Source organism: Ananas comosus, linkage group 17 (assembly GCF_001540865.1).
Source record: "Ananas comosus cultivar F153 linkage group 17, ASM154086v1, whole genome shotgun sequence".
NCBI lineage: Eukaryota > Viridiplantae > Streptophyta > Magnoliopsida > Poales > Bromeliaceae > Ananas > Ananas comosus.
Window position 1 is genome coordinate 1,090,518 of NC_033637.1, and position 16,087 is coordinate 1,106,604.

At 38.5% G+C, this 16,087-nt stretch overlaps 3 protein-coding genes across 4 annotated transcripts; 2 read left to right on the forward strand and 1 right to left on the reverse strand.

Moving 5' to 3' along the window:
• Nucleotides 705-3,860, forward strand: LOC109722677 (transcription factor bHLH95). Its single transcript, XM_020250787.1, has 3 exons — nt 705-1,048; nt 1,768-2,217; nt 3,752-3,860. The coding sequence occupies exons 1-3, from the start codon at nt 707-709 to the stop codon at nt 3,845-3,847; spliced, it is 888 nt and encodes a 295-aa protein (XP_020106376.1). The 5' UTR covers nt 705-706; the 3' UTR covers nt 3,848-3,860.
• LOC109723490 (cellulose synthase-like protein H1) lies at nt 4,691-9,325 on the reverse strand. 2 transcript variants are annotated; one of them, XM_020251872.1, is made up of 9 exons: nt 8,862-9,325; nt 8,177-8,501; nt 7,974-8,099; nt 7,740-7,856; nt 7,304-7,516; nt 6,777-6,903; nt 6,313-6,413; nt 5,613-5,963; nt 4,691-5,357 (listed from the first exon to the last, which is right to left on the reverse strand). In XM_020251872.1, exons 1-9 carry the CDS (start codon nt 9,122-9,124, stop codon nt 4,848-4,850), a joined length of 2,133 nt encoding a protein of 710 aa, XP_020107461.1. In that variant the 5' UTR covers nt 9,125-9,325; the 3' UTR covers nt 4,691-4,847. The 2 variants fall into 2 exon arrangements, with proteins under 2 accessions (XP_020107461.1, XP_020107460.1); XM_020251871.1 differs by having other exon boundaries at nt 6,313-6,476; nt 8,862-9,307.
• Nucleotides 12,843-15,890, forward strand: LOC109723558 (40S ribosomal protein S10-1). The gene is made up of 5 exons (XM_020251983.1): nt 12,843-12,926; nt 13,012-13,060; nt 13,142-13,424; nt 13,519-13,654; nt 15,534-15,890. The coding sequence occupies exons 1-5, from the start codon at nt 12,924-12,926 to the stop codon at nt 15,606-15,608; spliced, it is 546 nt and encodes a 181-aa protein (XP_020107572.1). The 5' UTR covers nt 12,843-12,923; the 3' UTR covers nt 15,609-15,890.

Consider the following 16,087-nt stretch of genomic DNA (forward strand, 5'->3'; position numbering starts at 1 on the left):
AAAGCTCAAATTAGCCAAAAATATACACCTGGGACCATGTGTGATTAGTAACGTGTGTACTATATAGGTGATGCTTGAAAAGAAAGAATATAGTAGAAAGAAAAAGGAAAACACCCTGCCGTAGTTTCAGAAGCCACAATTCAAGAGAAATAACGGCCAAATCATAGCTTGTGTTGTTGTATTTGCTATATAACATGACACGTCTCGCTTCGCAAAACTTACTCTACTAATTAATTAAACACTCATCGAATTAAGCGTCCTTTTACGGTTTTACTACAACTTTAGAACACGGTAAAAGCGGCGAAAAACTGAAACCGTAGAGCAGGTCCTCTCCATTCCAGTTGAAGCCCTCCAAGCGTCAAAGATTGTGTTCATCTCTATGTGTCATCCAGGCATGCATGAGCCTAAAGTTTCAGTTCCAACAGTAAAATTTATATGATCTACTGAAACATTAGCGTAATTGTAACGAACAACGAAGGGTATACTGGGTAGAAGAATAACTTTCGGTGTGGGTCCCGCCGCTTGGCAAATCTTTGTAACACACATGTCGTTACGCGTTTTTGTCAGTCACCAAACAACTGCGTTCTCTTACGTATGATTATATTTTGGGCATTTCCTTATCTCTGCGCTACCTTATTCTCATTCTCATTCCCATTCTCTTCTCTCCCTCTCTCTTGTGGCATTTTCTTACTCTAGAGACCATCTCATGTCTCAGGAAGGAGATGGAGGAGGAGGGCAAGGTGGATTCCCATGGGAAAATCCACAATGGGCCTTTTCAAATTCGGATAACTCCGGCAGCGGAAGAAATGATCCAAAAACTGGTACCCGGCCTGTCGAGTCGACCACAAATAGCCCGACGAACCAGAAAGATCCGGGCGAGCGGAAGCGCAACCGTCCGGGGCCGTCGAAGAGCTCCTCCTCCAAAGGAGTTGGCGGTGTAGGGGATTCGGACCATGAATTACATATATGGACCGAGAGGGAAAGGAGGAAGAAGATGAGGAACATGTTTTCTAACCTCCATGCCCTCCTTCCTCAGTTGCCTCCTAAGGTATAAATGTCCGAACCATGCACATTGGCTTAGTCAAAGGTTTTTATGTTACTTTTTTCTTTTTTCGCTTCTAGTTAGGATTTGTTCTTGGACAAGGTCTTGCTCTCGTTCTAGATCAATGTTTATGTACAATTTTCTCTCTCTCTCTCTCTCTCTCTCTCTCTCTCTCTCTCTCTCTCTATATATATATATATATATACATATATAGATCGATTATGCATGCAACTTAAAAAGTTGATTCTTATTTTGAACTTCTTGGTTATTTAGTGAGTTGGAAGTGAGTATCCGTTGGGCTAATTTTTCAGTGCATTTATGGCTGTTTCACTTCCTCAAAAAGACATATATATATATATATATATATATATATATATATATAATATATAATATATATATATATAGGATGTGCACTTGCCTGTAAGTAACCTATTCTTCTCATAATTATTCTCCTCATAACAGAGAGAGAGACGACCAGGTCCGGTCAAAGTTTCTTTTTTAAAATTCACTGGGAATTTATTGTTAATTATAATGCTTAATAGGATCTTCTTAGCAAAATTTTCAAGGTTATATATCATTCTTATTATGAATAAACCCCATTTCTAATGATTAATATTGAAAAGTTTCACCCTAAATCAACAAATTTATGATTATCTGATTAAGTAGTTTCTTATTTTATATATATATATATATATATATATATATATATATATATCCATGCATAGGCCGACAAATCCACCATTGTAGACGAAGCCGTGAACTACATCAAGACCCTGCAACAGTCCCTCCAAAAGCTCCGGAAGAAGAAGCTGGACCGGCTCCGCGGAGTAGTTCTGTCGGACCCGTCCTCGTCCTCCATCGTCGGATTCAACACCGCCAACATCGCTGACCCGACGAGGGAGGGGTTCATGGCCGAGCAGGGAAAGAAGTGGGCGGCGATGAGCTCTCCCACCGCGCTTTCGATCCCGCATTTCCCCTTCTGCTTCCAAACTTGGTCGACGCCCAACGTAGTGTTGAGCGTGGCAGGAGATGATGCACACATAAGCATCTGCTGCCCCAAGAAGCCGGGGCTTTTCACCGCCGCACTGCATGTTATGGAGAAGCATAAACTCGAGGTGGTGTCGGCGCAGGTCTCCTCGGATTACTTCAGGAGCATGTACATGATCCATGCCCGTGTAAGTATATAACCAAAGCAAGTATTCCTTTTTTCATGTCCTTTTTCCTTCAAAAAAGAAGTTGATTACTTATTTTTTCTTATTGTCCTCCAAATTTTTCTTTAGAAAACCTGGTGCAATTAAAGAAGGTAAAAATGTATGAATTTTATCTAAATTAAGGTCCGTTTTAGAATGACTAATCAACCTTAAAAGGTTTTAATTTAAGCACAAAATATTTTAATTTATTTAATTTGAACAAGTTGATAACTTTTCTATTATAAAATTTGGATGCACTATTCAGTTTAAAGGAAGCTATATATATGTGAAACACTCTTATCAAGTGTGTTGGAAATAAGCAGTGCATCCAAAATTTTTTGATAAAAATTGCCATCAAATAACTTAAATCAAATTAATTAAAAAAATAAAATAGTAAAGCTAAAAGCTTTTGAATATCAAATAATTAATTCTTTCAAAATTAGATCATTAATATTCAGATAATTAGATCATTAATAGTAAAAGCTTTTTGAAGGATATTCATTTTCAGCCACTCATTTTTCTGTTCACTTGATGGACAAGAGAACAATATCGACAATGTATGAAATTTGATTTTTAGATAATTTAAATAGTTTAGATTATGTTTAACTGTGCCGATCATCAATTTGGAGGCTCTATCATCGAAAATAAATTGATAGTAAACCGAGTCGTTTACTACCGATAGTATTCTAGCAAAACTCCCATATATATATTTTTATCAGCCGAGAATGCAAAGAGACAACTATATACCCCATTCATTCTTGCCATTGGCTATGGACATAATTAATTGTAGTTTATCACAAAAGAAAAAACATCATTATGTTGCTAATAAGAATGATTTTTTTTAATAAGAACATCGAAAGGTTTGGTTTTCTCATTGTCCTAAGTTTAGTCAAATATTTATGTTTAGAATGATATGGAGTATTAAGGTAATTAAAAGATGGTTGGTTATTAAGATTATCGAAATGCTGATTGTTGCATATATTATATACACAAATTATTTTATGTGATCGATCGAGAGGCTACTAATTAAGTTCATTGAGAGAAAAATAAAAAATAGGCTATTAAATTAATACTTGTCTAACATTTATTAGCATAGAGAGATACATAATTTAATTTAGAGTTCTTTCTTATTGTTTGGCTAACCTTTATCCCCACATTCTTTAGCCCAAAAACGGTTCTATTTAGAATGATATTTACTACAACAGTTGTTTTATACAGTGATACTTACTATATGTAAATAAAAATTATCATGGTAAAATTAGCTGATGCTTTATAAGTAACGAGTCATTGCTTTTAAATCTCATTTTTCTGAAAACCGTTGGTTATTCTCATGGGACGTAAACTGTCAAGTACTTGTCAACAGTTCGAAGCATATATTATTCCTTTTTATTTATTCGTACTAAGGATCATATTATAATGCTATTTTTTATGCTTATATAATTCACTTTATTAATCAATCCTCTCTCTCTTCATCTTCTTCTTAATAATTCTTCTTCTTCTTCTTGTTTGCAATGAACAGGCAACCCGAGTTTCTGATCAGTTCCCAGAGACGCTAATGATCGAAGAGATATATAAACTAGCGGTAGGCGAGATGATCCTTTGGATTTCTACATGATCCATGAGAATTAATGCTAAGGATGGAAAAAGGAGTTCTCCTTATTATGTCAAAGTATGTTCGGGGCTTTCTCCTGTATTATAGGTTGGAAACCCTTAATATTCTTAGGACCGTTAATTTAGTGCTTAATTTGGTTGGTGTTTGTTATTCCAAACTTTTAGTATTTGCAATTGGTGTAGCATATAGAGGGTGCTAGTGGTTACCTTGCAACTTTTATTATGTTTCCATTTGAGCTTAGAATGTTTAATATGTTAGTGTAATGGATGAGATGAGAGAAGACAAAGTAGTTCTTTACAAGAAATATATGTTTTTGTTTTATCGCATATCCTGAAATGCTCTATCGTGTGAGGTCCCTTTTATGTTTCCCATTTCCATGTTCAATATCTACATATTTTCCAATAAATTGCTTAACTTATATCACATTTTTATGTATCATACATATACATCTGGAATTAATAGAATTCCGCATGGATTTTTTCTTTAAAAAAAAAACTACCAAAGAAAAGCTCCTTTGTCTTGCCATGATCGCATGATATCATAGCTAGTTTTAAGCTCTAGTTTTTATGAAATTAATTAAATCTCCTGATGTAATGGGTTAATTTTCTTTCTTTTATTCTCCTGATTTTCATCATGCAGGTGCATTTTCGTAGCAAAACGATTTTTTAGATTACACATTTAACACAAAAGCTTAAAGGTAGCATCGAAATACTACTAGCAGTTTCATTCTAATCAATCATCTTATCTGAAGCCAATTTTCTCATAACTCAAACCCAATTAAGGGGAAAATATTTATGTCGCGACGATCTTAATTCGTAACTAAGTGTGGTTTATCACTTGAGAAGCATTTAAACTTGACAATATTATTGACCCGCTGATGAAACAGCACAATTACTTAATAATTCAAGCTTCATTTCATATACACCATCTTGCTTTAACGATTCCAACATATATACATTAGTTTGCATGCATTTGGAATAACAATAAGAACAACTAAACTTAACTACGTAAAGCAAAGTGCAGGAACAAGCAAACGAGTATAGTAGCTTTCCACAACACAGTCCACGGGATCCCGTAACTCTCCCTTCCTACTAAACCCCCCGAAGGGCCAGAAGCTAAGCACCACCCACAAGCTACCCAAAAGCTCCCCCAACCCCGCGGTTCGCCTCCCGAGCCCTACGGCGAGCGCCGACAAGTGAATGAGCACGAGGGCCGCCCCGGGGACGAACATGGGGGACTCGTCGAACGTGAACCGACTGGGGTCGGTCTCGGCGGCTGCGTCATCTTGCCGGTCCTTGCGGGTGACCTCGAAGACGTTCTCGGAGAGGCCGAGGGTTTTGAGGATCACGCTGAGGAGGCCGAAGAGCCACGCGGTGGTCGACGTGATCCGGAGCATCCGCTGGTTGTTCCACCATGCGCGGAAGGAGAGACCGCATTCCAGGTACTCTGCGAGAGTGTACGCGTTGTACAGTATGAAGATGGATGAAGGGAGAAAGAAGAAGCGATCCGAAACCTGAAACAATATATAATATATAATAGTACGTAGCATACTAGATATATAGGAGCATCAGGTGCATGCGCGCAATTGAATAGAATGGGCCTATTGGGCCTACTTGGGTTCTAGAGTATGGGCTTTTTAGGCCTTGCTAGCATGTATCCCTAGCATTCAATTATCAATTAAATTTTTACTTATAGAAATTTTCCGTACAAAGTAATAGGGAGGGGAAAAAAAAAGAAAAGAGAAAGAAAAGGTATTTTAGGGTCAAACCTTTGGCACGAAAGAGGCGTTTGCGAGGAGGCAGTAAGCAGGGATCAAAGCATAGCACAGCTCGAAGAGAGAGCGCAGCGCCCACACGTTGATGAGCAAATAAGCTAGGCACTGTCGAACCGTGAGCCGTTTCTTGAACAAGGCCACTAATGGGCCCTGCCGACCCAATAGCACCTCGAGAAGGCCCGTGGCCCACCTCTTGTATTGGGTCAGGCTCGATGGGCCCCCGACCGGCGCACTGCCCAAGAATGCGGGCGGATCCAGTACCATGTATTTCGATTTCAAGCCCATCGAGTGGATCCGTAAGCCCGTTTGGATGTCCTCGGTCATCGACCCGTAGACCCACCCAATCTGCATCAGAACAAATAAAAAAAAAAAAAAAATTTAATAAAAGAACATAAAAAACTATTGCATTGATTCTACATTGATGATAGAATGACTTGATATATTTTTAGGTCTTTTATCATGACCTTTTTGATGCACGTGTTGTGATTTGTCACGTAAAATTGACTTGTTTGAGGCCTACTTTTTGCAGTATGAGATGATCCATCATTACAATTAATCTATTGCTAATCCATTATAATTTTTGCGGATCGTAGTACAATTGTTTAAAAATTAGAACACGGCTAGTCCAATAAGCACTTAGTAAAGTAGCGAGAAAAAGAAAAAAACACATAGAAAGAAGAAGAAAAAGACTCACCTCCTCACCCCAGCTTGTGTTGAGCTCGTACGTGCAAGAAGCAACATTTTTGGCTGCGTCTATGCGACTCGAGATATCAAATACTACTACTTTGCTAGTGCCTGAAGTAACCTGAGTTGCTGAATCAATTAATTCCGTGGAATTTCCGTATAGCCTCTCAAGTTCTACATGCGAGAGACGAAATTGGAGAAAAATTACATTACTATTGAGAGAATAAGTTTAACATGCACGATTCTTATTAATTTTATCATCGCATTATCTGAAGATAAACCTTTAGTAATTTGCGATATTGAATGTAAGAGATTGCAAAAGACATTTCCATTTTACTATTTATAGAAGAAAATTATTTCTCCTGTTGAAATTTTGAAAGCTTGTTTTTTTTTTTTTTTTGAGAAAAAGGTAGCACGCTGCCTGCTTCATTCATTTAGAGAAATTTTGAAAGCTTGTTGATATAACCGTTTTACCATTTCTAGTGTGCTTGTTCTTCTCTCCGGCATCCTGAGAAGAACTGTAAATTATCTTTCTCCGATGAAAGCATCCTGTCCCTCCATAAAAAGGGCCTTGGATTCCTGTCATTCCGACTCCAACTTTCTGAAATCAAGTGAAATTAGTTATAACTTTACCTTAAAAAAAAAAAAGAGACCAGTATACTTTTCTATTAGTGATATTATAATTTGAATAGATTCAATGAATTTGATTTTTCATACAGTAAAATTAATCTTGTTATTTGTTAACAGCATCATCCTTTGGAAGCGCATATCACTATTGCCTATTTGGCCTGGCTCAGAAGAAGCAGTTACAGAACCATGATATATACTAGTCCAAAAAAAAAAAAATGAACAGTGGAGTTTCACAATGAGACTTTTCTCACAGCAAAGGGTGTGACAATTTGTTTCTCAATATTTAATTTATGCTCCTGAGAATGTAGTATTGGCTAATTTAAAAACAGGGTGAAAAAGTCAGTAAAAAAAAAAAGAAGAGTAACATAAACCTTCTGTAGGACAACCAATTGGTTTCCAAAAGGATCATCCTTGAGAGCACCGTAGAATTGTTGCGGGGTTTGAACAAATGCGCTATGAACATCTTTCTCAAATCCAAGGAGAAGGCACATTCCATGGAGAATAACTTTGGGATTGTTTACGAACATGTCGCAATCCACGTTTAGCATGAAGGGCGCATTTGTCATCACACCTGATACCCTTGTCTAATTCATTAACAAAAAAGTTAGTTCTGATGAATGACTGTTTGGATGTCAGATAAAAGTTTTCGTCAATATCAATTTTTTCTTTTAGTGCAATTACTGCATCATTCGGAATGGTAAAATGCCCGTTCGAAAGGCGATAACCCTAAACTAGTTAGAAACATTGTAATTTAATACTTCAATATTATGATCTTTGTTTTATCTCTTGAGGGACATCACACATTACCAGGACATTCATAGCCCCTGCTTTAAAGTGATGGGGATGCTTTGGCCTCTTCTCTCTGGACACATAGATGAGATGTGGGATACTCTCTCCCAAATCACCTTTGTTCTCCCATATAACCTAACAAAACAAGAGCAAGTAACAAAATTAGAATAAAATAAGTACAACTACGGCCCGTAAATAAGCTCCCTTAGATCACATTTTGTCACATAAGTATAATAAAGATAATGAATTTACCTTAATTATGGTAGGATGATTCTTCCTTCCAGTGTTCAAGAACTCAGCAAACTCATCATTCATGTGATGGGGAATGTAACTTTTCTCGGCATTCTCTATGCGGCTACTTAGCTCCTCATACTCATTCTGAAACATACATGTTAAAAGATTATATTAAAAAGAAATTCAACATAAAGGATTTAACATTATAACCGAAACTTTACCTTCATTTTTGCCCAATCAATTGCGAAGTCCGAGGCAGATGCGGAGCTATATCTGGGCTCAGAAGAGAAGTACACAAAAGGTGCTCTGACTTCTACATTGTACTTCTTGCAGAAGGGAACCCACAGTTTTGCAAATTTTGAAGCCTCGACAAGCGAGTAGAAAGTTATCGGCGAGCATCCGTCGTCGGAGACGTAACAAGCTAGTTTCTCAGCCGGGTAGTCTACGGCAAGCATTGAGAGCACTGTGTTTACTGTAACTATGGGCGGTTCGAGCTTAGGGTCAGCCGTCGTGACGAACATATCGACCGCGGGAAGATCATCAAATCTAAGCAAGAAATGAGAAGTAAAAAAAGGGATAAATTGCTATCAAAATTGGCTCCGCGAAGTTACATTTACTGAATTGTTCAAGGAATTATTTGACACGGTCGCAGCATATGTAAGAGTCATACTCAACTTCCCACAATGAAAAGATATATGTACGGCGTGTTAGTAACGGAACCTTCTTCAAAAAGGTCTAAAGGATAAGCTACATAAGCAGTATATTGATTTTCCTCTCCGACGCTTTACAAAGTTATATGCACGATATCTAAAATTGAAAGCTATTTCAGAAGTCAAGTCTAGCGACTGCTAACACTTTATTTCATCGGTTAAATATACGACAATATGAATTCGAAGACATGAATACCTCTTCGTAAGGCGGTCGGGATACGTTTTGTACACCGCGGGGGTCCATTTCGCATTCATGAACAAAAACCATACAAAGGTAAACCATGACTCGCAGAGGGACGCGACGAGCCAAACGGTGCCGCCGTGGGGCAGCAAGACGAGGCGGCAAAGGAGTAAGCAGAAGAGAAGGAAGAGTATCACACATTCTACTAGCCTGTGAAGTGTGTTGTTGTTCTGGGGGACTCTCTCTTGGAGAGGAGGATGAAGAGTGTTTCTGGCCATCAATAGAAAAGATACAAGGCAAGATGGTAAGGCCCTTAATATTCTAGCCTTAATTTGACGACATACATATGGGCAACAAATTTATGTTGTGAACATATAATACAGATTGAATGGTTACGGGCTCAAGTGGAACATCTTTTTGTAGCCATACATTCACGCTCTGGAGTCTTGTGGAGAAGTATTAAAGATGGAGAAGGCTTTTCTTTTGGATCTTTGCCTAGAACGTACAAACAAAACTTCTTTTAAAAGATCTCACAAGGAGCCGAGAAAGGATTAGGGGGACATGCTCTGTAGAACAACAGAGTGGCTCAATAACTCATATTTCATCTTTTGTCTTATAAGACAAATGTACAGAACTTACTTAGAGTTACAGATTATTTTTAGTCGACAACTCAATCTTTGAAAATTTAAATTTTACTATCCAACTTTTTAATTTGTTTAATTTTAGTCGGTTGAAGAAACTTCGACCTCAAAATTTGAATGGAATGTTTGTTTTTACAATTTTAACTAGTTTAGGGTTTAGGGGAACTCTATTATCTGGGCCCCGATACAAGCAGAGCCAATAGACTCGCAGATATCTTAGGATGTACGGTAGGCAACCTACCATTTCGCTACTTGGGGTTGCCGCTTCATATCAAATCCCTTCAAAAGGAAGATTGGGGTCCGATTGTTAGCCAAATTGAGGCGCGCATCAAAGGTTGGAAGGCTAAACTTCTCTCTTATGGGTGACGGCTAACCTTGGTAAACTCAGTGCTCTCAAATTTACCTTTATTCTTTTTTGCAATCTTTAAAGCCCCACAATGGGTACTGAAACGCATTGAAGCATTGAGAAGATCCTTCTTTTGGAGAGGGTGCTCCAAAATTTCAGGGGGTTCATGTCTTATTGGCTGGGGGTCGGTCTGCAAAAGTAAGAAAGAAGGGGGATTGGGGATTAAAGACATGGAAGCTATGAATTTGGCACTCTTATCCAAATGGTGGTGGTGCCTCTTCAAGGAGCCGCAGTTACTTTGGGGAAGGCTGATTAAAGCATTATACTACACCAGACGAAGGCCACTATATGAGGGTAGAGCATTCAGACTTTATTCACAGTGATGGAGAAGTGTGATGAAATGTCGGGATGCCTTCAAGTGTGGGGTATCGTACAGGCTGGGGGACGAAAAAAATGTGTGGATGTGGTCAGACATTTGGATTGAAGAAACCCCTCTGAGTACCCGGTTTTCAGGATATTCTCCAGAATTGTGAACAACGAGGCCATGGTAGCGCAATGTTGGAATGATAAAGGGTGGAGATGGCGTTTCATCGGAAGGGGTCTCGCAATTGCTACAGACGGTGCCAGACGTCAACAGTTCGGCTTGCTAAAAAACCTACTTTCCAACTATTCTCTTACGGACAGTACGGATATCGTGGAGTGGCGATGGACCGACGACCGAAAGTTTACAGTTAAATCTATGTATGATTTCATTACCGACACAGGACAATGAGACCGAAGCTGCGAACATATTTGGAAATTAAAAATCCCTACCAAAATAAAAGTCTTCATCTGGATCCTACTTCGTAAGAGATTACTTACGGCCGATAGATTGATCCGCCGAGGGTGCCCGGTGAATCCGTACTGCATTTTCTGTGCGGTCGCATTGGAGGACTGTGACTATCTTTTTCGGGATTGTGTCTTCGTCAGATACCTCCTTCTGTTGGCGGGGAGTTCGATTACTTGGGAGCCTGACATATGTGATGTCAGGAGCCTGTGGTCGCGGACAGCTAATTTCCCCATTGCCCGGTCGAGAATGATAAATCTCACACGTCTGACGGCAATCTGGTGGGTTCTCTGGACAGAGCGCAACAACAATATATTCCGGGATATGACTACGAACGCTGGCCGACTTGTGGAACGGGTCGATTCATTGAGGAAAGACTGGACTGAAGCGCTTGACCCGTGAACGCGCAATCCTCTGAGATATCGACTTTAGGAGTAGTAGGAATAGTCACTTTTTACCTTGCCTTTTTGGGTTACTCTTCGGTACATTCCAGTCGGTGTGATTTTTCGTTTTTCTTCTTTTCTGTCCTTTGTTTTGTTTGTTTTCTTTCCTGGTTCCTCGCCCGTTCAGAAGGCCCTAGCTGCCTTCATTTTGTACGCTAAATTCATTTTCCTTAATGAATGAAGAAGGTAGCTTGCTACCTTTCTCTCTCTCTCTCAAAAAAAAAAAAAACTAGTTTATTTCATATAATTCTCGTAACTATTAGTTTGTTAAGGTGAACGATTAGCTTAAATTTTAAAATCAAAGTATCGTTAACTGATTTAAGTCAAATGAATTAAAAGTCTAGATATTAAAATAAAAAATTTGAAAGATTATGTAGTTGATTCAAAATAATCCATAGTTCAGATAAATTCTATGTGTTTTTATTTATTTTCAACTAAGGCTAAATAGTTCTTCATCAAACTTAAAAATTATTATTTTTTACAAAAATTATTTCTCATCAAATACGATATTACTAGAAACGGTGCATTCTAAAAGAGTCAGTCATAGAATTTCTATGCCTGCTATGATTTGTTGAACGTGTCATCCTCATCCTTCCTAGTTGGCTAGTTGTGATTTGTTTTATTACTAGTGGAACAGATTCCGACGGCAATCACAAGTAGTGTCCTTTTTCCCTTTTTTTTTGGGCCCTCTCTTGTTGAATGAAAAATTTATGGATGGATTTTGTTCATGTGGAAGAAGAAGATTTCTAGAAGAATCAAGAGGATGAAAACGAGATTTGAGTAGCCTTTGGCCATAAGGAATCATAGATCAGAGATCACCAGAAATAGGGGATAAGGAGATTTGGAATGTCATCACAGTGAGATTTTTTTTTTTTTTTTTTAGTGAAAAGAAATAGTATGCCACCCGATTCATTCATTAAAAATGTACAACTTAAGCTCCATAATGAGAGAACTAGAGCATCCAAAGATAATAAAAGATAAGACAGTAAGAGAAACAGAAAAGAGAAAAGTTCAAAAGGCAACGAGCTCCAGAGTAAATCACAAACAGCAAAAAATTGTGGCTTGTTAGGTAGCATTTGTGCTATGGATGAAAATGTAGACTGCTTCTCACTTCTTAAAAAGCACTTCTTTCTTCGCTTTTGATCCAAAAGTAACAGAACATCTCTGGCTCAGATGCCAATGCTAATACAGAGGCTATTTAGCTGTATTACAAAAATATTTATCAAAAAAAAAAAACAAAAGAGCATATCGCGCCAAAAAAAAAAAAGAAAAAGAAAAAGAAAAAGAAAAAAGATCTAAATCTTAAAATTAGAAACTCTGATATAATGCTCTTAATTCTATTGCAGAAAAAAGTTATTTGAATTATTTTATAATAATTATTTTTTGTGAAATTGAAAAAAAAAAAAAAAGCCTAAAATATCTCTGAATAACTGACTCCACCCACCTACAGCCCAAGCCCTCGGCAGGCCCAATATAAGCCTAAGCCCAAACCACATAACTCAGCCTAACAGGCCGAATCTACTTGGTCTACGTGTCACTTTCACGTCCGCTTGTGGCCCAATTCTCGGGAAACGTGGACACGTCGAATCCACCGTCCGATAACCAACATAATTAATCCTCTTCGTTCATTTTGGGCGGATGAGATTAACTCTACGTTTTCTCGGACGGTGGATGGTACGCACTCACGCGTCCGCTTTGGACTGCTATATAAACCCCACCCGCTCAATTACTAGGGTTTTCCTCTATCGTCGTCCTCTCTCTCTACGAACTCTCGAGCGGCTCTCTCCATCCTCCTCCTCCGCTCCCCCACGATCCATCGCAATGGTAAGCGATCTAGGGTTTCTCTTCTCCTTCTTCATCCCCTCCAATATCATCTCTCTCTAATTCGATCTCTTCTTTTTTCCCCCAGATTATCCCGAAGAAGAATCGCCATGAGATCTGCAAGTACCTCTTCCAAGGTTTGTCCCCTTCTCCCGACACTTAGTAAACTCTTCTAGGGTTAGGGTTTTGGATTGCATGATAGTAGCTTCCAATGGCAGAGGGGGTGCTCTACGCGAAGAAGGACTACAACCTGGCGAAGCACCCGCTGGTCGACGTGCCGAACCTCCACGTGATTAAGCTGATGCAGAGCTTCAAATCGAAGGAGTACGTGAGGGAGACCTTCGCGTGGCAACACTATTACTGGTACCTCACCAACGACGGGATCGAGCACCTCCGAACCTACCTCAACCTTCCCTCCGAGATCGTCCCCGCCACTCTTAAAAAGTCCGCGAAGCCGCCCTCTCGGCCCTTCGGATCTGGCCCTCCCGGCGATCGCCCTAGGTATCGTGTTCTGGGATTATATGGATTGATTTGTTCTCTTTTATGAGATGTTGTTGAGGAATTTTTGGTTTATGGGGAATGTTACTGTGGGTAGGGGTCCACCGCGCTTCGAAGGAGATAGGCCGAGGTTTGGGGACAGAGATGGGTACCGCGGAGGTCCTCGAGGGGCTCCTGGTGATTTTGGCGGTGACAAGAGTGGTGCTCCGCCTGAGTTTCAGCCATCATTTAGGGTAAGATCTCTCCCTTTTACTAGTTGATTACTGTGTTTATCACAAGTTGGGCTACGGCAGAATTGTGCAATCAGTAATTCAGTATAAGTGGTACGACATTGATGGTATTGCAGCATTTATGTTATCATTAAAAACCCCATTTTTGTTTTCATTAAATAATTATGGCTATTTGGTCTCTTTGTGATATGTATTAATACACAAGCATTAGAATGTAGTTTCCTTTTCTGTAATTAATATTGTTGGATAAAAATAATTAAATATCCAAAAACCAATTCGCAAAAATCACATAAATTTTTACATACCTCTTGTTCTGCGGAATGTATTACGATTACCAGAATCAAATCTCGACTTGTTTTACGAATTCGTTAATCCGCCAACGACCTATCTCAATTTATTGCACGAGTGGCTTGAGAGTTGAGAAAGATCGAAGTGCACGCTATACAATGTTGAGCTGTATGCATGATGACTTGATCAAAGAATTTGAGAATTATAACACTACTAAAAATATGTGGGAGCAGCTCAAAGTGAAACAAATATATTGGCTCGAAATGCTCATATACGAATGCCTAAGCAGTATATGTTTCCATGTGTGTTCTTCTTTGTGATACATATATTATTTTTTGAACAATTTATTATAAACATGAGCAAAAAGGGGGTACTATCCATGTTAGGTTCGACTTCCTTTGTCTTCCCTTATATTTCTATACATTTTGTGTTTACACCTTGTATAACTTAGGTCATTATGATGCATTTCATTTTCTCGACAATTTCATCTTAAAATGTGACCTTGTAAACACCAGTTTTTACGTATTTGGTAATATCTTTCCATGTTTGAGATTCATTGAGATTTGTTGAATGTCCTGTTCAGTGTGAGTTAGTAGTGCAATTTATGGGCGTGAAGGCCTTTCCCATTTTACAATGGAATCATAGGCGCATAAGCAATGTTGTTTCTTTTGAACTTTGTGAAGTTAACTTTAGCACTTAATGGCTTGCATCTGTAGTTAGTTAAGTTTACCTTTGAGTCTTATATTAGACCATGGACACACTACATCATCTTTCTGGCCAATTGGGTCCTATTTCACCCAAGAGAAATATGTTCAAACTTTTCCTTGAGCTTTGAATGCTAGAAAATTTTGGACGAAGCAGTAATGTCCGCTAAGAATTTGCATGAAGAATCCATTCGATTGTAATATCCTCCATTGAATCCTACCCCCCAAACCAACAAAAAAGGGTTGACACTTTGTTATGTTGGCTTTGCTGACTTTTTCTTTTCTCTGTTAAATTGTTACATGTGCATAAATTTGTAGACTCTGTTTTTTCCTTTTTCCCTTTATATCTCTTACTGTGTGCTTAATTTATATTATAGGCTTATAGCCATATGTTTTTGCTTCTGAAATAAGTTGATTTGAGTTCTCTTTTACTCTGCACCGACCTATTTATTCCCTATGTTACGCATTCCACAATTTCACCCTGAGCATGTAACAAGTAGTACTTGAACCTCCTTTTCTTTCTCTTCTGCCCAACCTTCATTAAAGTTATTTTTAAATTACGCAATTCTCGTTGGTGAGCAATGTCTCTTGGATGGTGACAATGATATTGTTATGATTATATGGAAGGAAGGTTTGATACTCTGGAACTTTCGTCGTGTATGCCTTATATTATAGGTTGACGGGGGGTATATTTGTAATTCTTTCTTTTCTTAAGCCTCTTCGGTAAAGATATCCTTCCATTTTTTAATTCATTTCCTAATGATTGGCTGTGCTGCAGTTGTATCTTTACTTGATAGTAGTAGACTTTTATTGTTCTACATATTATGATATAAGGCATAACCTTTTTGGGTAATAATTCTGATAGGCTTATCATCGTTAAAATCATGCAGGGTTCTGGCTCTAGGCCTGGCTTTGGGCGTGGTAGTGGTGGCTTTGGAGCAGGTCCGACATCCTCAATGGAGTAAAATTCATTTCGCCGCATAAACTATCAGAAATTATGTAGCAGTCCAAGTTCTTTCTATATTTATTTGGCTTGATTCTGTTATCAAGTGCTAGTTAATTTTGTGACATGGTGTACGTGTTAAAGACGGCGAGTCATCTGGCAGATAGATCTGAATATTTGTTTGCTCTGGCGAGAAAGTACTTTATTTTAGCCTTTTCACTTCGCAAATAGTTTTGGTTTTGTGTTGACAATGTCTGATTGTGGCTGGTGATTTTGCCCAACGCAGAGATGCAATTTGTAGAAATTAGGTATATTCATTCTTCACCATATATTGGATGAGTGTTGAGGTGTGAAACGGTTTTTTGCTTTTATGATGTGAATAAGGCAAAGTGGATCTGTAGGTTTTGGTGAAGCCACACAGTTTATGAAAACATCAAATCACAGTTAAATTAAACTGTGATCCCATTGAACTGGTTTTCAGAGTAGATTGAAAACGCGGTA